The sequence below is a fragment of the Phycomyces blakesleeanus genome (genome assembly GCF_001638985.1).
Source record: "Phycomyces blakesleeanus NRRL 1555(-) unplaced genomic scaffold PHYBLscaffold_15, whole genome shotgun sequence".
NCBI classification, from domain to species: Eukaryota; Fungi; Mucoromycota; class Mucoromycetes; order Mucorales; family Phycomycetaceae; genus Phycomyces; species Phycomyces blakesleeanus.
Window position 1 is genome coordinate 17,985 of NW_017265148.1, and position 18,679 is coordinate 36,663.

Genomic DNA, 18,679 nt, shown 5'->3' on the forward strand with positions numbered 1-18,679 from the left:
CGCAAACATATTTGTATACCTGTCACTCTGGATAGGGCTCGGATTCGGAATCATTGGTATAGACAGTAAAGGCACTTGACAAAAAAAAAGACACATTAAATAAAAGCACTTGTCAGATTTGTATACCTGTAAAACTTGATGGAAACCGGATCCTTGAGTGTTGAATTTGACTGTAAAGTCACGAGAAAAAATACAGTTTGCAGCAAGTCAAAAATCAAAGAGATGTGTAACACTATATCCCAATATGGAGACCGGGTTCTTGCTCGTTACCCTTGACTGCAAGGACACTAGAGAAACAAAAACAATTATAAGTAACGGCCCAATAACATTTTTATATCTGTATTTCTAGGCGGATACCAGATGATTGGTCGTTGGCCTTGACTTTAAGGACAGTAGAAAATTAAAACCGACAGTAAGTAAAATCCCAAAGAGAAGTGTATACCTGTAACACTGGACGGATATAGGATCCATGATGGCTGGCTTGAACTGTGAAGCCAGTAGAGAAATAAAGCCAACAGTAACTAAAGGCCGAACTAGATGTATATACCTGTCGCACTGGAAGGAAAACAAAATTTTCATTGTGTAGCCGGATCGTAAACACACTAGGCCAATACGAAAGAAAGCATGTAAAGACAGAGAGAAAAGTGTGTACCCGTAACACTGGAAAAATAACAATAAATACACACGGGGAAATTCAGGCATACTATTGTGAATATTCCGCATTTTACAGTGGGGTTTTGCCTATTTCCACTGGTACCAAAACTGATCTGGTTACATGTGCACAGACCTGTTATCTACAAGTGTAAAGTTCGATAGCACTAGTGAAGTTGGGGTCAATAGTAATTTTATATCTTTGTATATAATAGAGTACCAAGAAAACTTTATTTCAAACTTTGTTTTTTGCTGTAATACAATCTGTTTCCATGTTAAAGGTTAATAATCAGGGACTACGTCGCATGTGTATTGTTGAACTATCCCTGGGTGAATAGTTAGAACCATGGACATTTTATTGCTTATAAGCCAATCATTAACACTCTTTATTATGAGGTCATAGATTATCTGCTCCCCCAATTACTTGATATTCAATTATTATTGGTTTGAATTATAGTTTATTTTTGTATTTATTAGAAAAAATAGAATGATTCTAGGTTGATAGTATTGGAATAATATTATATGCCTCGGGCCGTCTTCACCGGTATCCTTCATATGACTCAAATCAAGCAGTGCTTTATATATAATGTTTGTAAACCCTCATATTCAGTAGTTATCTTTGGCACAGATACTATTTAACATAATAGAAGAGAAGTTAGATGTGTATTTAAATATTTACATGTTGTGAGTGATATATTAATTTGAGGATACATACAATATAATGACTGAAGAAGATAAAAATAAAACTTTGAGAGTTCGAGGCATGGCGTCAAGTATAATTTCTTTAACAATGAAAATAATATAGAGAAGTTAGTTTGAGTGAATTGGGTGACAGAATATGTAATGAACGTACCCGAAGAAAGTCGATTTATTTGTAGACCTAGATAGTACTTGTCAAGAGTTGATATAACCTTTAGTAAAAAACATATATTAATATACAGTATAAATAATACTATCATACATATTAAGAGAATAAAAGAAGAAGTCTTACCATGTCAATGACGGCGCCAAGAGATAGAGGTTCTTGATTAATTGCGTGTTTGGCAGATGAACATTCATCTGTAATAAAAATTATATTCTGTCAGATAAATATTAAAAGTAAATAAAAAATAAAATATTACCGTGTTGATGGTCTTGTTTAATTGTAGGGAATATTTTTGGCGATATTGTCTATAAAAAAGGAGAAAAGTCAGAATAATTTTATAGGATGATGACATGAAGTATAGTTACTAACCTGGACTAATCCGGATGGCCATTGTAAAGAGAATACATCAGAAGGAAAAAACACGCTAGTATCTATGACAACTGAAATAATAATTATTATTTAGTTACATTTGAAGAAAAGAATTGCTTTAAAAAAAAAGAAGATATGTTACCAAAAAAGTTTGCGAATATAGTAAAACACTAAGAGAGTATATATGTATCTATGACAACAGAATGTGTTAATCTTGTTGTTGTCTGTACAGAAGTATTTTTAAGAAGAATGTATCTTACCAGTAAAATTCACAGTTATAACAAAAATCAGAAAGAGAAAGAAAAGAAAAGAAAATGGTCGATAAGGAAAAATATGGAAAAATATGGAAAAATAAAAAAAATAAGTAAATAAAATACAAAAAAAAACAAAATAGGTAATTAAAAAAAATGAAACTCAAAAAAAATATCCAAAAAGCATAATAGATATAATGGTGTAGTATCTAAAAGCAATCTTTGTATCAATTTACACAGTGTGTGTACAAGAAGTTACTTTAGATATATTCTTTTAACCAAGATCAATCAAGACTAGACATCCTTTTTTTTTTGGAAATATAAATATACGTTTTTGCTACAATCTTACTCACCCTTGCTCACGCACTCTTACAATTATTCTTACTTATACTCACACTTTCTCTCTCTATCTCCCCATCTTTTTCTGTCTTTTATTTTGGTATGTTTGATAATAAATATAATTGTAGTGTATAATAGAAATTTATTCAAAGAATATAAAAGCATTAACAGTTAATACATATTTGAACTTATATTTTTAAATTAATAGAATATGTCTAACCAAAATGAAAGCTATCCCACTCGACGCACTCCTGCTGAGAGAGAGATGACAAACTCTCTTGCCATCTTGCGTCGTGACATGACCACTGTCATGAAAGATGTTGCTGATATCAAAGCAAAAACTTCGAACACTCCTGTATCTGCTGTTTTGCAGAGTCAGCCGATGGCTTTAGTGCATGCTGTTGCTCCTGTGAGCATGGAAATGAATGTAGCTGGTTCTCCCACCATGGCTTCTGATGCAAAATCAGTCAACAAAACAAAAGCCTATGTATGTATCATACATATAGTAAATTATATCTTTAATAACTTACCAAGATTCAATAGAGACTTCTTCGGGAGCATTTGTGGGACCCTAAGTTCAAGTCAAAACATTTGGCTGAAATTCAAGCCAACAATGGCAAGCCAAGGTGGAACACGGCTGTCAACTTCAACCAGTCGCCAAACACTGAGTTGACAGAAAACCTCGTTGCCTACTCGGAAAGAAATTTCGTAGGAGCAGGACTGAGAAAAAGTGATGTTCGTGACTTTGTCTACACGAACTTCACTAGCAGAAAGCGTGCAGCTAATAAGTCTCAGGCTAAAAAGAAGTCAGACAATGCTCGCAACAGAAGGAGTAGCCGCGAAAAGGAGGTAAGTTATACTTTATTTATTTATTATTTGAATAATTCTTATCTAAGTCATTAATTTAAAGCAAAAAAAGAAAACTAATTTAATATTTTCAACAGCACTTGAAACGTCGCAAAACAGCGTACCAGTCTAACAAGACTGCTATTGATGACGAGATGAAAAGAGATTGCTCTGGTCTCATTATAGAAGAGGCTATGTCTGTTGGTGAGTCAGACGATGGCACTTCGCCTCATGTTTCTTATAGTGGGCTTCGTCTTCGTCGTCCAGGTTGGAGAAGTGATGAGGTAATTAGTTTTTTTAAAGTTGAAATATTTAATTTAGTTAATATATTATATTGTATTATACTGAATAAAATATTAATGTCTTTAATATAGTACAACCACTTCATCACACTTGTTGACAACAAAGTGGTAGCTGATTTAGGCTTAAATAGCCATCAATTGCTGTCACGTGCTTTTGGCGAAACCGTTGAAGGACCAGTCCCTGATGCAATTGCGTCACAGTTTCCTCAGTGGGCTCTTAGAAACGGGCCCTAAATAAAGTTTATATTTTTTGTTCTTTTTTTCTTCATTCATAACGTCTTATACTTTAAATAACCAAAAAAATGCATAAAGAGGCATTACTTGTTCTTTGTTTTTTATTTAATTATTCTCATAAAAAATCATAGTGCATAATTATTCATAAAGGCTTCAGGCATAGTATTTTTTTGGCATAGGAATGACCAGCATTCTTTCTTCGTTCATATCAGTTACATCTACAGCAGTTGCGACCTCTAAGTGTATGCGATGTACAGGCAAGATGCTGTGATAATTATCAGCGGAGAATTCTGGCAAGCAGATTGCAATACCTTCATCTCTGTGTTCATTGTCATTTGTCGAACTATACCATCGGATGTATGCAAAAACATGCTGGTCTTGATGTAATGTTGATGCTCGGTGGTTTGGATGAGGAGGCAGAGTAAATGAATGTATAAAAAGATACTGAATTTGTCCGGTATATAGGCTTGAAGTTCGGCCATTGCTGCTACGGAAGAAAGCTTGAACGAGTGACCCGCGCTTACCAGAACTGTTGTTCCCAATATATGTTTGGCCAAGGAGATCAATTGATTTCAATTTTGTGATTCGGTTATTTACAAAATATTGTGACAATCTGGCATCGTGGTAAGAAATGAGATTGGGCATGGCATAGGCGATTTTATAATAATCTAACAATTGAGGATAATCAATATCACTCATTGTTGATTCTTTTAAGGACTGTAAAGGAAAGGTGGATGGGGGGAGTGGTTCATTGCCTTTGATAGGTGCTGCTCGACTTAAGGATGAGTCTACAAATTGTTGCAGTCGGAAAGGTTGTTGGTTGGTTGGAGCATAAGTGGCATAGGTCGTTATAGGTGCGGTCGTAGAGGTAAGTTTTTCGAAAAGAGGAAGGAATGGAATGAGGCTTGGACATGATAACGTATTTCGTACGTAATCAGCTTTGTATGCGTCTGCAGTGAATTTTGTCATATAGGTTGTTTCAAACCCGTCTTTTCTGTTTGTCTTGTTATTCTTTAACAAACCATTGTATCTCTCAAAACCAAAGAGCCAATAGCCATACACGGGTCCAAAATCACGAATTGTGTCATGAAGATGGAGGTGCAGGTGCATGTTGCAGGTGAGGACTTTTGGTTCATATGTATCTTCACAAGATTGACAGAATTCTTGTAGATATCTGTGTGCTTGGTCTATTTCGATGAAACTGATTGACGGCTTTACAAGTATACGGCATGCTTTTACATAGTGCATCCAGCCATTGAACATATTGGACGGAAGAACTGGTTTTAGAAGCACGGGAGAGTACACCAATACCCAAGACTTCCACTCATCTGCTTTCATGTGGGAAAAGCCCTTTCCTATCTTCGTTTTCAGCTTGGTATAGTCGCTGGGCAATATCATCGTTGCTGCAACTGTCTGCATTGCAAGCAGATCATTGTTTTTCATTTTTTTCATTTTTGTCCATGTTTCAATCATTCTCTTTGGTGTTCCCAGAAAAAGATTATGCATGGGATCAATGATCGTTCCACGTACTAGATCAAAGTATCCAAGGCGATACAACTGCGACCATCGAACACCATATTCGACCTCCAGCTGCTGCCTTTCTGAGGGTGTACTCGCACTATTCCACTCCTCAGCATGCACACGGTTTGCTCTATCACTTCGATGGCGCCACTGGTCACAATCAAATCCACGGAAATCGACAGAAGAAGTGCCTGGTAGACGAGAAAATTGATTGTCGCATTTGTAACAGGCGCATGTGCTGTTGTGCGCGGTGAACCCACTAGTCTTTCTGGCAGCAGGTATATCGCATGCAACCATCAATAAGGCTGCACGAACTGTTGCACCGTCTGTTTGCTGGTAGGTGGGTATCTGTATTCCAAGATAGAGCTGTATCATTTCGTCGACTAATGGCTTGAGATAATGATTGATCTCTTCTGATTTTGGCTCTTTTGGTCCGGGCATGAGGCCAACAAGGATTGTATTTTCTGCTTTAAACCGCTCACTTCTAGGCAGGTTGTTAATCACCAGGTAGATAGCACCGCAGGAATAGCTAGTACCATCGAAAGGCTGGAACCAGTCGATGTTTAATGTCAGCATCAATGAACGAGGATGCTCAACAAAAATTTCATCGTCATTGTCCTTCAAATCAGTCCAGGCTTCACCATCGTAAACATCACACAATGTATCAGTGATCTTGAATTCTTGGTTCCAGTGCATGATCTTTTGCTCGAAATCGGGACGGAGGAAAAGAATTTTAAGAGCACGTGTGAGAGACTGATATACATAAGACTTCTTTGCGACCAAACCACCAAACAATGATTGGACCATTAATTTGCAATTACAGGCGGTATGTGCACCAAGCTTTACGAAATCACAATTCAAAGGAGCAGGTACACTTTCCTCATACACCTTGTGGCAATCCTGACACATGACAAATCTCTTAATCCCTTTTGTCATGGCTGAGAATCCTGTCATGCTTTGGAGACCAGAAAGACTCACGGGCAATTGGAAATCCTGCTCGTAAATCGACAAGAGCTTGTTGATGAACTCGATCAAGACAACAGCGCCCTTATTGACCACATAGCGGGAAGCAAACATTACCACAAAAGTAGCAATGAACCTGTGTACCGGATTTTCAGGCATATTTGGGGTGGCAAAAGGATCTATTGTAAAAAAAAAACAAAAAAAATTAACACCCCCCCTTTTTTCAGATTTTTCTTTTTTGGTTCTTTTCCTTGAATTTTTTTGGTTCTTTTCTTATTAGTTAATTAACACGGACTGACCTTCAGTATCGAATTCTTCGACTTCAATCTCAACAATATTCTCTTCATTGTCTTCACTTTCTTCACCGCCATTGCTTTCTTCGTCATTGTCATTTTCATCACCATCACTGCTTTCGCCATTCGACTCATTGCTAAAAGCAACCTCATCGTCAGAAATTGGGGCTCCTTCCCAAACAGGCGAGTTGGTCTGACCGCCCATTGCTTCCATGGGTCCGGTTTGTTGGTTTGATGTAGCTACATATAGAATTCAATTTTTAGTTTACTTCTCTTTTTATCACAATTAACGTTTCTTACTTTCAAAATCAATATCCATGAGATTTCTTTGAACAGATACATCTATTGAAATAAAACATTATATAAAATAACCAAAATGAAAATGAAAATGAAAAACAAAACATACTTCTTTCACTTCTTTCCATGCCTTCATATCTTGCTCTTTTATTGTGACGCTGGAGGGTTCGTGTAGAAACAAAGCTGTAGCCTTGTTGATTATCGCTGCATTTTGTGCAATAGCACTTCTTATTATAAAGTTCAGAAGTAGAGGACATGGTGTTTATTTTGTTATAAATGTTAAGATAAAAGGAAAACAAGTGTTACATTTACTTTATTTGTTCAAACTTTATAATAATAATAATAATAATAATAATGATAAAATAACTTGGATGGTTATTATATCCGAGCCAATAGAAAATTACAACATGACTTTATGAACATGTACACCAAAAAACATGCTGAGATGAAAAATTGCTCTAAATATCCACATGTAACCATGAACCTTCACACAAGGGTATTCAGGGTCATTTCTCCAGTGTAACCTTGATTTGAAATCAGATCTTTGATATTTGAACTTTAAGGAAAAAAACACTAGAAATATATAAATGACAGTAAGTAAAAGCTCAAGAAGACTTGTTTACCTGTAGCCCAAATTTGAGTTTTGATCCTTGCTGTTTGGTCTGGAGAGTAAAAGCAATAGTCATATATACTTCTAGGTTAGTAATGGCCAAGAACGACTTGTATACCTTCCATAATGGATGTATATTTGATCATCGTTCTTTGCCATCAAAAGAAAGTATAAATAAAGAGTATAGTTTGTTTTAAGTAAAGGTTTAAAGGAAACTTGGTTAGCTATAACAATTCATGAAAATCGGATCCTGATAATTGCCGTGGATGAGTAGACACTAGAAATATATAAAATCCAATGAGTAATTGCTCATCGAGTTTTTGTATACCTATAGCCACGGACTGAATCCGGATCCGTGAAGCATGATCTTGGTGGATTCAACACTAGAAATAAATAAAGCCGAGTGTGATTGCTCATCGATTTTTGTTATACCTATAACCATATAACGGGAGATCAGCACCTTGAAGCTCGACCTGTATGGCCGGAGACTAGAACTAGATTAAAATAATGAGTATATGCCCATAATGCTTTTTATACCTATACCCATGGCGGGGAGATCGGAATCTTGATGCTTGATCCGGATAGCTGGAGACTGGAGATATATTAAATCTAGTGAGTATATGCCCATAATGTTTTTTTATACCTATAACCATGGCGGGGAGATCGGAATCTTGATGCTTGACCTGGATAGCTGGAGACTGGAGATATATTAAATCTAGTGAGTATATGCCCATAATGTTTTTTTATACCTATAACCATGGCGGGGAGACCAGAACCTTGATGCTTGACCTGGATGACTGAACACAAGAAGTATATTACAGCTAGGGAGTATATGCCCATAATGTTGTTTTATACTTATGACCATGGAGGGGTGATCAGGTCCTTGACGCTTGATCTGAATGGCTGGAGGCTAGAAATAAATATCAAAACTAGTGAGTAAATGACAATAACGATTTGTTATACCTATAACCATGGACGGGTGATCGGAACCTTGATGCTTGATATGAATGACTGAACACTAGAAATATATCAAAGCTAGTGAGTATATGCCCATAATGTTTTTATATACCTATAGCCATGGACGGGCAGTCGAAACCTTGAACCTTGACTTGGACGACTGAACACTAGAAGTATATTAAAGCGAGTGAGTATATGCCCATAATGTTGTTTTATACTTATGACCATGGAGGGGTGATCAGGTCCTTGACGCTTGATCTGAATGGCTGGAGGCTAGAAATGAATATAAAAACTAGTAAGTAAATGGCAATAACGTTTTATTATACCTATTACCATGGACGGGTGATCGGAACCTTGATGCTTGACATGAATGACTGAACACTAGAAATATATTAAAGCTAGTAAGTATATGCCCATAATGTTTTTTTTATACCTATAACTATAGACGGGCTATCAGACCCTTGATGCTTGTCCTAGATGACTGAACACTAGACATATATTAAAACTAGTGAGTATATGCCCATAACGTTTTGTTATACCTATAACCTTGGCTAGGAGATCAGAACCTTAATGTTTGACCAGATGGTTGGAGACTAGAACTAAATCAAAACTAGTAAGTATATACCAATTTTTTTTATACCTATAACCATGGACGTGCGATCGGGTCCTTGACGCTTCATCCGGATGACTGAACACTAAAAATATATTAAAGCTAGAGAGTATATGCCCATATCGCTTTGTTATACCTATCACCATGGACGGGCGATCAAAACCTTGTTGCTAGACCTGGACGACTGAACACTAGAAATAGATAAAACTAGTGAGTGTATACCCATAATGTTTTTTATACCTATAACCATGGACGGGCGATCGGGTCCTTGATGCTTGACACGGATGGCTGAAGACCAGAAATAAATATAAAAACTAGTGAGTATAGGCCCATAATGTTTTTTTATACCTATAACCATTGACGGGCGATCGGAACCATGATGCTTGACCTGGATGGCTGAAAACTAGAAATATATTAAATCTAGTGAATATATGCCCATACCATTTTGTTATACCTGTCACCATTGACGGGCGAGTAGAACCTTGATGCTTGACCTGGATGGCTGGAGACTAGAACTAGATAAAAACAGTGAGTATACGCCCATAATGTTGTTTTATACCTTTAACCATGGATTGGCGATCAGAACCTAGATGCTTGACCTGGATGACTGAACACTAGACATATATTAACGCTAGTGAGTATATGTCCCTAATGTTTTTTACATCTATAACCATGGCAGGGAGATGGGAACCTGGACGCTTGACATGATGGGCGGAACACTAGAAATATATTTAAAATAGTGAGTATATTGCCATAACGTTTTGTTATACCTATAACCATGGACGGGAGATCAGAATCCTGTTGATTGACCTGGATGATTGAACACTAAAAACATATTAAAACCAGTGAGTATATTTCCATAATGTTTTGTTATACCTAGAACCATGGCTGGAAGATCGCAACCTTGACGCCTGACATCGATGGCTGAACACTATAAATATATTATAACTAGTGAGTATATTCCCACAACGATTTGTTATACCTATACCCATTGCTGGGAAATCGGGTCCTTGACACTTGACCTGGATGGCTGACACTAGTAATAGATAAAAGCTAGTGAGTAAATGCGCATATGGTTTTGTTATACCTATGACCATTTCTGGGAGATCAGAGCATTGATGCTTTTTCTGGATGGATTGGATACTACAAATATACAAAAACAAGTGAGTAACTGCTCATCGAGTGTTGATATACCTGAAAACTGTGGACCTTGACCTGGACCTTGAAGCTTGACCTGGATGGAATGGATACTACAAATATATAAAAACAAATGAGTAACTGCTCATAGAGTTGTGATATACCTGATAACCGTGGACTCTGATCGGATCCTTGATGCTTGACCTGGATGGAATGGACACTACAAATATACAAAAACAAATGAGCAACTGCTCATAGAGTTTTGATATACCTGATAACCGTGGACCTTGACCTGAACCTTGAAGCTTGACCTGGATGGAATGGATACTAGAAATATACAAAAACAAGTGAGTAATTGCTCATCGAGTTTTGATATACCTGAAAACCGTCGACCTCGACCTGAACCCGTTGACCTTGACCTGAACCTTGAAGCTTGACCTGGATGGAATGGATACTAGAAATATACAAAAACAAGTGAGTAACTGCGCATTGAGTTTTGATATACCTGAAACCGTGGACCTTGATCTGAAAACCGTGGACCTTGACGTGAACCTTGAAGCTTGACCTGGATGGAATGGATACTACAAATATACAAAAATAAGTGAGTAACTGCGCATCGAGTTTTGATATACCTAAAAACGTGGACCTTGATCTGAAAACCGTGGACCTTGATCTGAAAACCGTGGACCTTGATCTGAAAACCGTGGACCTTGATCTGAAAACCGTGGACCTTGATCTGAAAACCGTGGACCTTGATCGGAAAACCGTGGACCTTGATCGGAAAACCGTGGACCTTGACCTGAACCTTGAAGCTTGACCTGGATGGAATGGATACTACAAATATACAAGAACAAATGAGTAACTGCTCATGGAGTTGTGATATACCTGATAACCGTGGACCTTGACCTGAACCTTGAAGCTTGACCTGGATGGAATGGATACTACAAATATACAAAAACAAGTGAGTAACTGCTCATAGAGTTTTGATATACCTGATAACCGTGGACTCTGATCGGATCCCTGATGCTTGACCTGGACGGAAGGCACTAGAAGCATACAAAAGACAATGAGCATATGCTCCTCGAGTCTTGGTGTACCTGTGGCCCTGGATGGAAACCTGTTCTTGATTGCTTGACTTTGCCTGAAAAGTCCCTACAGAAATATCATAGACAGTGAATGATTAATCAACGAGCCTTTATATACTTGTAGGCCTGGATGGAGATCTTATTTTTTATCGTTGACCTTGTTTGTCAAAAGACTAGACAAATATAATCTTCACAATGTGTGTCTTTGATGAATATCATATACTCCTTGAATTATAGTAAGTCCTGTCAGTTTATCTCTTGTTTCTGAGCGTGAATAGGCTTTGGATGGATTGATGGTCAAACCAGTGTTGGACCTCAGTATTTCATTTTTGCTGTGTAATGGTTTTGACATGTTGTCTTATATCTTGCTACTGACTGTTTTACATATGATAAAAGCCTGAGATTTGACTAGCAAAATGGATTTGTATTGGTCATGATTCGTCTTTAACGTCTATGTTGATTAAAGCAGTTTGTGAGAGAGCAGTAAAGAAGTGTATAAAGTATTAATGGTATGTGGAAGAGAGTTGTTTTGACGCGTTCTGTTTGGATAGGTGTTTTTTTTATAAAACTCATGACGTCTCAATCATGAGTTGCTGTTCTTTTTTATTATTTTTATTATGATAGTTTGATAATATATTATAAAATTCGGTTTTTTTCTTATTCCTTTTTCGGTTTTCTTTTATCTTTTAGCCTTGACAACATGTATATATTATTACTATTTTACTTCTTTATTTAATATCTATGCTTAAAATATGGGTTTTGGGTGTTAAAGAAGTATCACTTACATTCTGAAGGACGTGCTGTGCAGGCACTTATTTTACTTTTTGTTTTTTTGTTTTAGTTCTTTTTATGTCACATAAGATCCGTGCTGTCCGTGCAGCATCACATGTGTCATGGGGCTTAGAGGAGCATAGTAGCAATAGTGGTCCAGACTTTACTTTAGCATGAAAACATTTAAATGATGTCTTCCGATTGGTGGACTATATGCATGTCAAATTATTCAGTTGCTATGGACCCCCATCCCCTTTTTTATTCTACTTTCTGTTGTGATTCTGTTAACAAGGCTTATGCTTTTGAACAGCCACTTGTCGAGACACTATATATGCCTCTGTGTTCATTTTAGCTGTACTACTGATATACAAAGTATTAATCGGCTAGACGTTAAACTACAATAAAGAAGTGTAAAGTTGTGTTGATTATAAAGCTTTAATTAAAGTCTTGTGTATATTTATTTGTTTGTTTTCTTGTTTGTTTGTTTCACATGCTGTGACTTTATTAGTTTAAGAAGCACCCCCGAAAAAAATTGCTGCTTATATCTTTTCTTTTCTTTCGTGTGAAAGACTTCCATTTTTCTTCTAGCTTTTTCACCAGTGTCTTGAGTTAATAAACACAAAGTGTAGGAATACTTTCTTGAAATAAAAGTACTTTCAGTGCTTCAGTATGAAGGGATTGACAGCCTGACTATTGAAAGTCGTTGGTACCTCAAGTTAAAGCATCGTTCTTAGAGTAAAATAAAAGTAAAAAGAAGAACAGGGTCTAGGCTAGTGTTTGTCAATCGACCTTGGTTTGTACTACTTTATAAACCAATCATAATCCAACCGAGAAATTAATACAGAATAACCCAACTGCCTGAAACACTTTACATTTATATGTGTTCAAATATACACCATTCTATCGATAATTATAATTATTTATATAAGTTACATTATACACCATGAAAAAGTAGTGGTGCTTGCAATTGTGCTAGCCTGGTCACAGATAGATCAAGCTAGTAAAATGGCTATTACATATATATAAATCACCTTTTAAAGGCTCTGCTTATTTACTATTTTTTTCTGTTATTGCTCAGACTGACTGACGGCACAATATGAAAGCAAAGAGACAATCTACTGCTACTGAACGTATAGGTTTTGTTTGGTTGGGAGCAAGACGCTATCGATTACTAATTATCGATTTATAGAATCTAGTGTTTTTGATATTTTGCGCTTGTATACCAAACTCAACTGGATGCACGAATAACCTAGAAATAATACTCTGTTGGATTAAAGGCTTTGCTTTATAACTTTTGTTTTGTAATACAATATAATGCGCTACAGTACTGTATAGTATGATTCCACTTATTATTTTGAGGTTCATAGTCTAGCTTTGGTTTGCTTGAGACAATTTTAGTTTGAAGCACTGACCCTTTGTATAAATGAACCTTTTCTATGGTCGATTAAATATGAGTGTACTGGAAATGATATTTTTTAAGATTTCTACAAGCATATGCAAATGCACACCAATGGTAATCATAGCTTTTCAATTATAGAAAATTAAAAATCGAATCAAATAAGCAATGTTTTTTTTTTGGCTTTAAGTAGCCTGGTGAGACACATTACGGCTCCCAATATAAAGGCTGTTTAACATTTATTTCTTGAGTTTTGGTCAAAATGTCAACAGCTTTCACTCTAAAAAAAACTATAAATATTGATATTTGGGCTATTTGTACTACACAGCCTTGTTCGATGCCAATGTTTCTTCAGGGCATATATCTATATATATATATATATATTTAAAAAAAAAGAGCTCTTGACGTACCTAAGACAGTATCCGACGTTAAGAAAACTTAATGTCTGGAGTTATAAAAACAAAATAGTATATACATGTTACTTTGGTTTATATATATAACATATATACTCCACATAATTTTTGTTTTGCAGTTAGTTATCAGGTTCTTAGAGTTAAGATGTAACCCTAGCTGTTTAATACACTTTATTTGTAATCTTAGCTCCAATTCTACTTAAAATCTTGAGAATTCTGAAGATGTAAGTTTCACTTTCGGAACACCCACTTGGTACTAGAACTAATATTAATATAAAACACTTTTTTTTTTCACTTCATTTCTGATAAAAAGGAGTATGATCTCGCAACTGACACGTTTTGGGATGGTTGTATGATGTTTTGTCTAGAAGATAGCTGTGCTTTTTTAGTAGAGAATTCTTATCCGACAATATGTAGTAACTATTGCAAATAATATCGCTCTTTAGGGAAGAGTAATTTGAAAATAAAAGATATAGAGTTGCTCTGACAAGACAAAAAATAGGGTAAAAAGGTTGTTCTTTATTTGATACGAATATTCTAACTATTTATATGAAAGTTATGGATAATTGTTTTGCTAAGAATGCTATTGTAAGAAAAGGAAATATGAGGTCGGGTGAGTTTATATCTCAAAAATAGAATATGGTGGTTTGTGGCAGACAAAGGACAATAAGACAATAGTATTCTTGACACAGCAAAAAAGAGAAACAAATGTACCAATAGATTATAAATATAGGAAATAAATGTATTCTATACTTATACCCGTAGTCACTATTATACATCAGCACTAAATTTTTATGTCTATCTTGCAAGACTTTAGTTATTAAGAACACATCCTATCTCGCTAAATTAAAAGCAGCAAAAAAAACTCTTTCTGTGCAAGAACAGCTTTTAGATTGTGTAAGACCGATAATTAACGGTGCTATTATAAATAGATCATCCATTGGCATTTTTAAGAAGAATTGTATACCTCGATAAACGATATATATATAGATCACAATCAGAAATAAGGGAGATACTGGGGCAGCCGCTTCTAAAAAGCAAAAAGAAACTTTGAAGAGAATGGATGAGTGGGTTTAATGCCATTTGATTAGCGACATTAAGACGAATCGTAAGAAAGTACTATATTAGACAAATTTTGTTGTGTAGTAGAGCTTTCATTATGGTTTGGGGCTGTGTGTGGCTAGGAAAAGCTAGGTAAATTAAAGACCATAAATAACACAATTGACTGTATACGTGAACTTGATAAAAATAATTGTACCTCCTTTCACAATTCTAATTTTGTAGAAGAGTAGAAAAAGTATTAGGACTTGACAATAATAGTATGGCCAACCAACAACACAGACCTTAGCCTCATAAAATACTGTGATATCTCACAAGAGTGAATGTAAGAGTCCAGTCTCCAGAAATAATAATAAGCATTTACAGTGGTCCCTCAATAATTTCAAGGCACTTAGTACCCCCTTTAGCCTTGAAATCATCGAGGGACCACTGTATACAAATGGGGTGAAACGTATACTAAAAGTGAGCTTTAATACTACCCACATTGAGTTAAGCAAAAAACAAAATAGTCCAATATTCTGTTTAGGCTAGAAAGCTTTTTTTCTGTCTATAAAAACAAGATGATGGATTAAGCATCGAACTGCTGTAAAGCTGGCGAGACTAGAAAAGTGAACAAATACGAAAATACAGCTATTGAAAGCATTGTCAATCTGACTTCTTCGTCTATATATAATAGGTTCGATCAAGTACCAGAAGCTACATTCATACATTAAGCGGGAATATCTTTGGGGGGCCATCAGATCTAATTCCTCGTTGTTCAAATCTTGTACCTTTGTGGAAGAACAGAAATGAAATCAAAGGTATTCCCGGATTGTATTTGTGACAAATATGTAAATAATGATTATGAGTAATTCGCTGTGTATGTTGAAGTCAACACAAATGAAAACGCATGTAGTTTAAACCAAGGCCTGTATCGACTAGCTTTATTTTGCAAAAAAAAAATGATTCAATAGGCACATATAACTTGGAAATGTAGTTTATCTTTTCCAGGAAAATTAATACCACTGTTATTATTATTACAAGCTCTATTTAAACCCCTTTTTGATTTTGATTTTTACAAGACAGTGGTATGAATGTCTATATTGAACCAATTTCTAGAAATCTATCTGTATATTCAAGAAGTTTGCTTTTATAGATAATCTTTTATTGATTGGAAATCATTTATAAAATAAGCTTATTTCATAAAATATATTTATTTTTTAGTCAACGGCTAGCTATTTATACAGAAGACAATAGTCACGATAAGAGAATTAAAGAAGATAATACTGATAGATAGATAGATAGATAGATAGATAGGCATCCTAGTGTCTTTTGTGGAATTTGATAGACAGTGTCTTTGGTGCAAATGAAAAAACATTATCATATACCATCCCATTATTGTGAATCGAGTTCTCAGATAAGTCCCACTCGTAGTGTTTTACTATGCAATTGAGATTAATATCAAAAGAACCTATTGTTTTATTCTCTTTTCTTTCTTTCTTTTGCGTTTTTCTTTGGCCATTAGTTTTGAAAGAGCTTAACTTACATAACATAAGCAGAATAACCTGTTGCTCTGTCATACTGAAATTGATACCAAGACATTTTCGGTTTCCATCACTAAAAGGTGCCCATGTAATACCTCTGTGCTGCTCATGTTCCCCTCCTTTACTAAATCTCTCGGGATCGAAAACAGATGGATTCTTCCAGATCGCTGGGTTCTTGTGCAAAGCCTCAATGTCTACACTAATACGTGTGCCTTTTGGAATAAATACCCCAGACAGAAAGACATCTTCGGTCGCTATCCGCTCAAAAAGCAAACCACCAGGAGTACATAAACGCAAAGCCTAGAATGGTAACTGTATAATAAGACTCAAGTATATATATATATATATATATGTCTGTGTTTACTTGTAATATGTGTACCTCTTTTACAACCATATTAATATAATTAACACGCTTACATTCATCGAAAGTGGGTGGAGAGATGAAATCGTCGTATCCAAGAATATCCAGTGCTTCCCTGCGCGCTTTATCTCGTACGTCCTGTTTGTAACCGGTTTTATTAGATGTTTGTATTATACCTAGCATTGAGACCTACTTTATTTATAACCATGTGGTATATACAAAATGAAACAGAGCTGGCTGTAGTCTCATGTCCTTTATATATATGAAAAACAAGACAAAGAATAAATTAAAGCCAGCTTTATGTAAAAGAAGTATATATATATATATGTATGTATGTGTGTGTGTGTGTGTGTGTTTACTGGTAATATTTAATTCGAATACTCTCACCTGCCATAATAAAAGTAGCCATGTTTGCCTACAGGTAATAGTTCACCAAATAATGTGTGTTAATTTTTTTTTTAAAAAAAAGTAATAATAATGACTATAATAAATAACCAGGCGAATAGTTGTTTTGTATTACTCTTAAATCGTCAGATCCACTTGATTTATTGTCCTTCATTTCAGCTTCAAGGATAAGTGTCAAGAGATCCTTCTCTTGATCATAAGCATCACCATCCGTATCACCGTTATTATTATTGCTACAAGACTGGGGCATCGATTCTTCGAGTTCTTGCTTCTTTTTGTTCACCAACTCAAGGATCAGTCGATTGAGTTTATCTACACCATTTTTGGCCTTGGTATAATTAGGATAGAAATAACGAAGGATATACTCAAGAGAAGGAATTATATTAAGAACGGGAGCCGTTACTCCTGACATTGCATCACTGTAAGCTGTCATCCAGGCAGAATTGTCTTCTTTCATAGTCTTGAAATCAAATCCTTATACCAAAGTTAAATATGTTAAAAGATGATAACTATAATTATATATATATAAAAACAGCAAAGGGAAAAAAAGAGGGACTACGTACCAAATAATGCTTTACCCAAAGCATCGAATGTCATCCTTTGTAACAAGTTGACTATCAAGATATCTCCATCTGACTTGTCAATCAATCTAAACATGTCTGGGATAAGCCGCCCAAATATATTAACAGGAGCTGTGCGGCGGAAGGCTGGGTTCATAGTCTAGTAAAATGATAATAAGAGTAAAAATATATTAATAAAACAATGTAATACAAGATAATATAATTTGCATTTATAGAGTGTGTTTACCCTGCATTGATGTTTCAACGGCTCACCACTTATGAATGCAACGTTTGAACTTCCAAATAGGCGGATTATAAGACTATCTTTGCTTACGGCGCTTGTAAATCTGGTGTCCTTTGGAAATATTTCTAAAATAAAAAGATATTCCAAGCGACATATTAGTGAGTGAATAAGTGGCTTTTTTTTTTGAAAAAAAAAAAAAAAAAACTTTGACTGGATTAAATAATGTTTTTAAACTCGCTGGGAGAGGTAGAGCTTACCTCCTTTCATCAAAAGGTACTGTACTGCATCGGGGTCTGTTGTAAAAACGGTCCAGTAGAAAGGAAATCTCGACTATGAAACATTTGAATTTATACAATAAATAGAGAAATGTATATAAATTCATATGTTTGTTTGCTTGTTTTTTAGAGATATACTTACGACATAAAAACCGTTATTCTTGTGAAGAAGTGGAAGAACCAATCTCTTTGTCCGGTTCTCTACTGACTCGACGGACAATATTGATTTGACAAAGTAAAAGAAGGGAATATTTGGGAACTTCTTTAACTCATAAGGAACTGCTGTAAAATCATAGACCTTCTTGCAGAAAAACAAGCACATTGCAGCAACCACATAAGATC

The 18,679-nt window shown here is 35.5% G+C and overlaps 4 protein-coding genes across 4 annotated transcripts; 2 read left to right on the forward strand and 2 right to left on the reverse strand.

The window, feature by feature from the left end:
• Positions 1-2,686: 2,686 nt before the first annotated feature.
• PHYBLDRAFT_170127 (hypothetical protein) lies at positions 2,687-3,857 on the forward strand (the record flags this gene model as incomplete). Its single annotated transcript, XM_018436256.1, has 4 exons — positions 2,687-2,962; positions 3,019-3,324; positions 3,420-3,605; positions 3,696-3,857. 4 exons carry the CDS (start codon positions 2,687-2,689, stop codon positions 3,855-3,857), a joined length of 930 nt encoding a protein of 309 aa, XP_018289488.1.
• Positions 3,858-3,920: 63 nt separating this feature from the next.
• PHYBLDRAFT_159272 (hypothetical protein) lies at positions 3,921-4,892 on the forward strand. The gene is made up of 4 exons (XM_018433958.1): positions 3,921-4,114; positions 4,323-4,481; positions 4,573-4,725; positions 4,796-4,892. The coding sequence occupies exons 1-2, from the start codon at positions 4,039-4,041 to the stop codon at positions 4,439-4,441; spliced, it is 195 nt and encodes a 64-aa protein (XP_018289489.1). The 5' UTR covers positions 3,921-4,038; the 3' UTR covers positions 4,442-4,481; positions 4,573-4,725; positions 4,796-4,892.
• Positions 4,893-7,765: 2,873 nt separating this feature from the next.
• On the reverse strand, positions 7,766-11,682 carry PHYBLDRAFT_147212 (hypothetical protein; the record flags this gene model as incomplete). The annotated part of the gene is made up of 31 exons (XM_018431818.1): positions 7,766-7,818; positions 7,884-7,973; positions 8,079-8,133; positions 8,192-8,239; positions 8,298-8,338; positions 8,397-8,451; positions 8,512-8,552; positions 8,611-8,665; positions 8,724-8,771; positions 8,832-8,872; positions 8,932-8,971; positions 9,045-9,064; positions 9,139-9,193; positions 9,272-9,396; positions 9,457-9,504; positions 9,563-9,617; positions 9,675-9,722; positions 9,771-9,827; positions 9,886-9,933; positions 9,992-10,032; positions 10,097-10,144; positions 10,196-10,235; positions 10,303-10,358; positions 10,410-10,465; positions 10,517-10,572; positions 10,624-10,699; positions 10,751-10,810; positions 10,878-11,079; positions 11,139-11,186; positions 11,238-11,397; positions 11,554-11,682. 31 exons carry the CDS (start codon positions 11,680-11,682, stop codon positions 7,766-7,768), a joined length of 1,995 nt encoding a protein of 664 aa, XP_018289490.1.
• Positions 11,683-16,270: 4,588 nt separating this feature from the next.
• PHYBLDRAFT_72046 (CYP509 protein) lies at positions 16,271-18,659 on the reverse strand (the record flags this gene model as incomplete). Its single annotated transcript, XM_018442585.1, has 10 exons — positions 16,271-16,389; positions 16,495-16,792; positions 16,872-16,991; positions 17,047-17,105; positions 17,241-17,268; positions 17,374-17,732; positions 17,822-17,978; positions 18,066-18,187; positions 18,320-18,392; positions 18,480-18,659. 10 exons carry the CDS (start codon positions 18,657-18,659, stop codon positions 16,271-16,273), a joined length of 1,515 nt encoding a protein of 504 aa, XP_018289491.1.
• Between the last annotated feature and the right edge of the window lie 20 nt (positions 18,660-18,679).

What these genes read in the sequence shown, in the direction of transcription:
- PHYBLDRAFT_159272 (XM_018433958.1), top strand. Translation starts at nt 4,039, where the DNA reads ATGACCAGCATTCTTTCTTCGTTCATATCAGTTACATCTACAGCAGTT. An exon ending in TAAGTGTATGCGATGTACAG is followed by an intron (nt 4,115 to 4,322) that starts GCAAGATGCTGT and finishes TCCGGTATATAG; the next exon opens with GCTTGAAGTTCGGCCATTGC.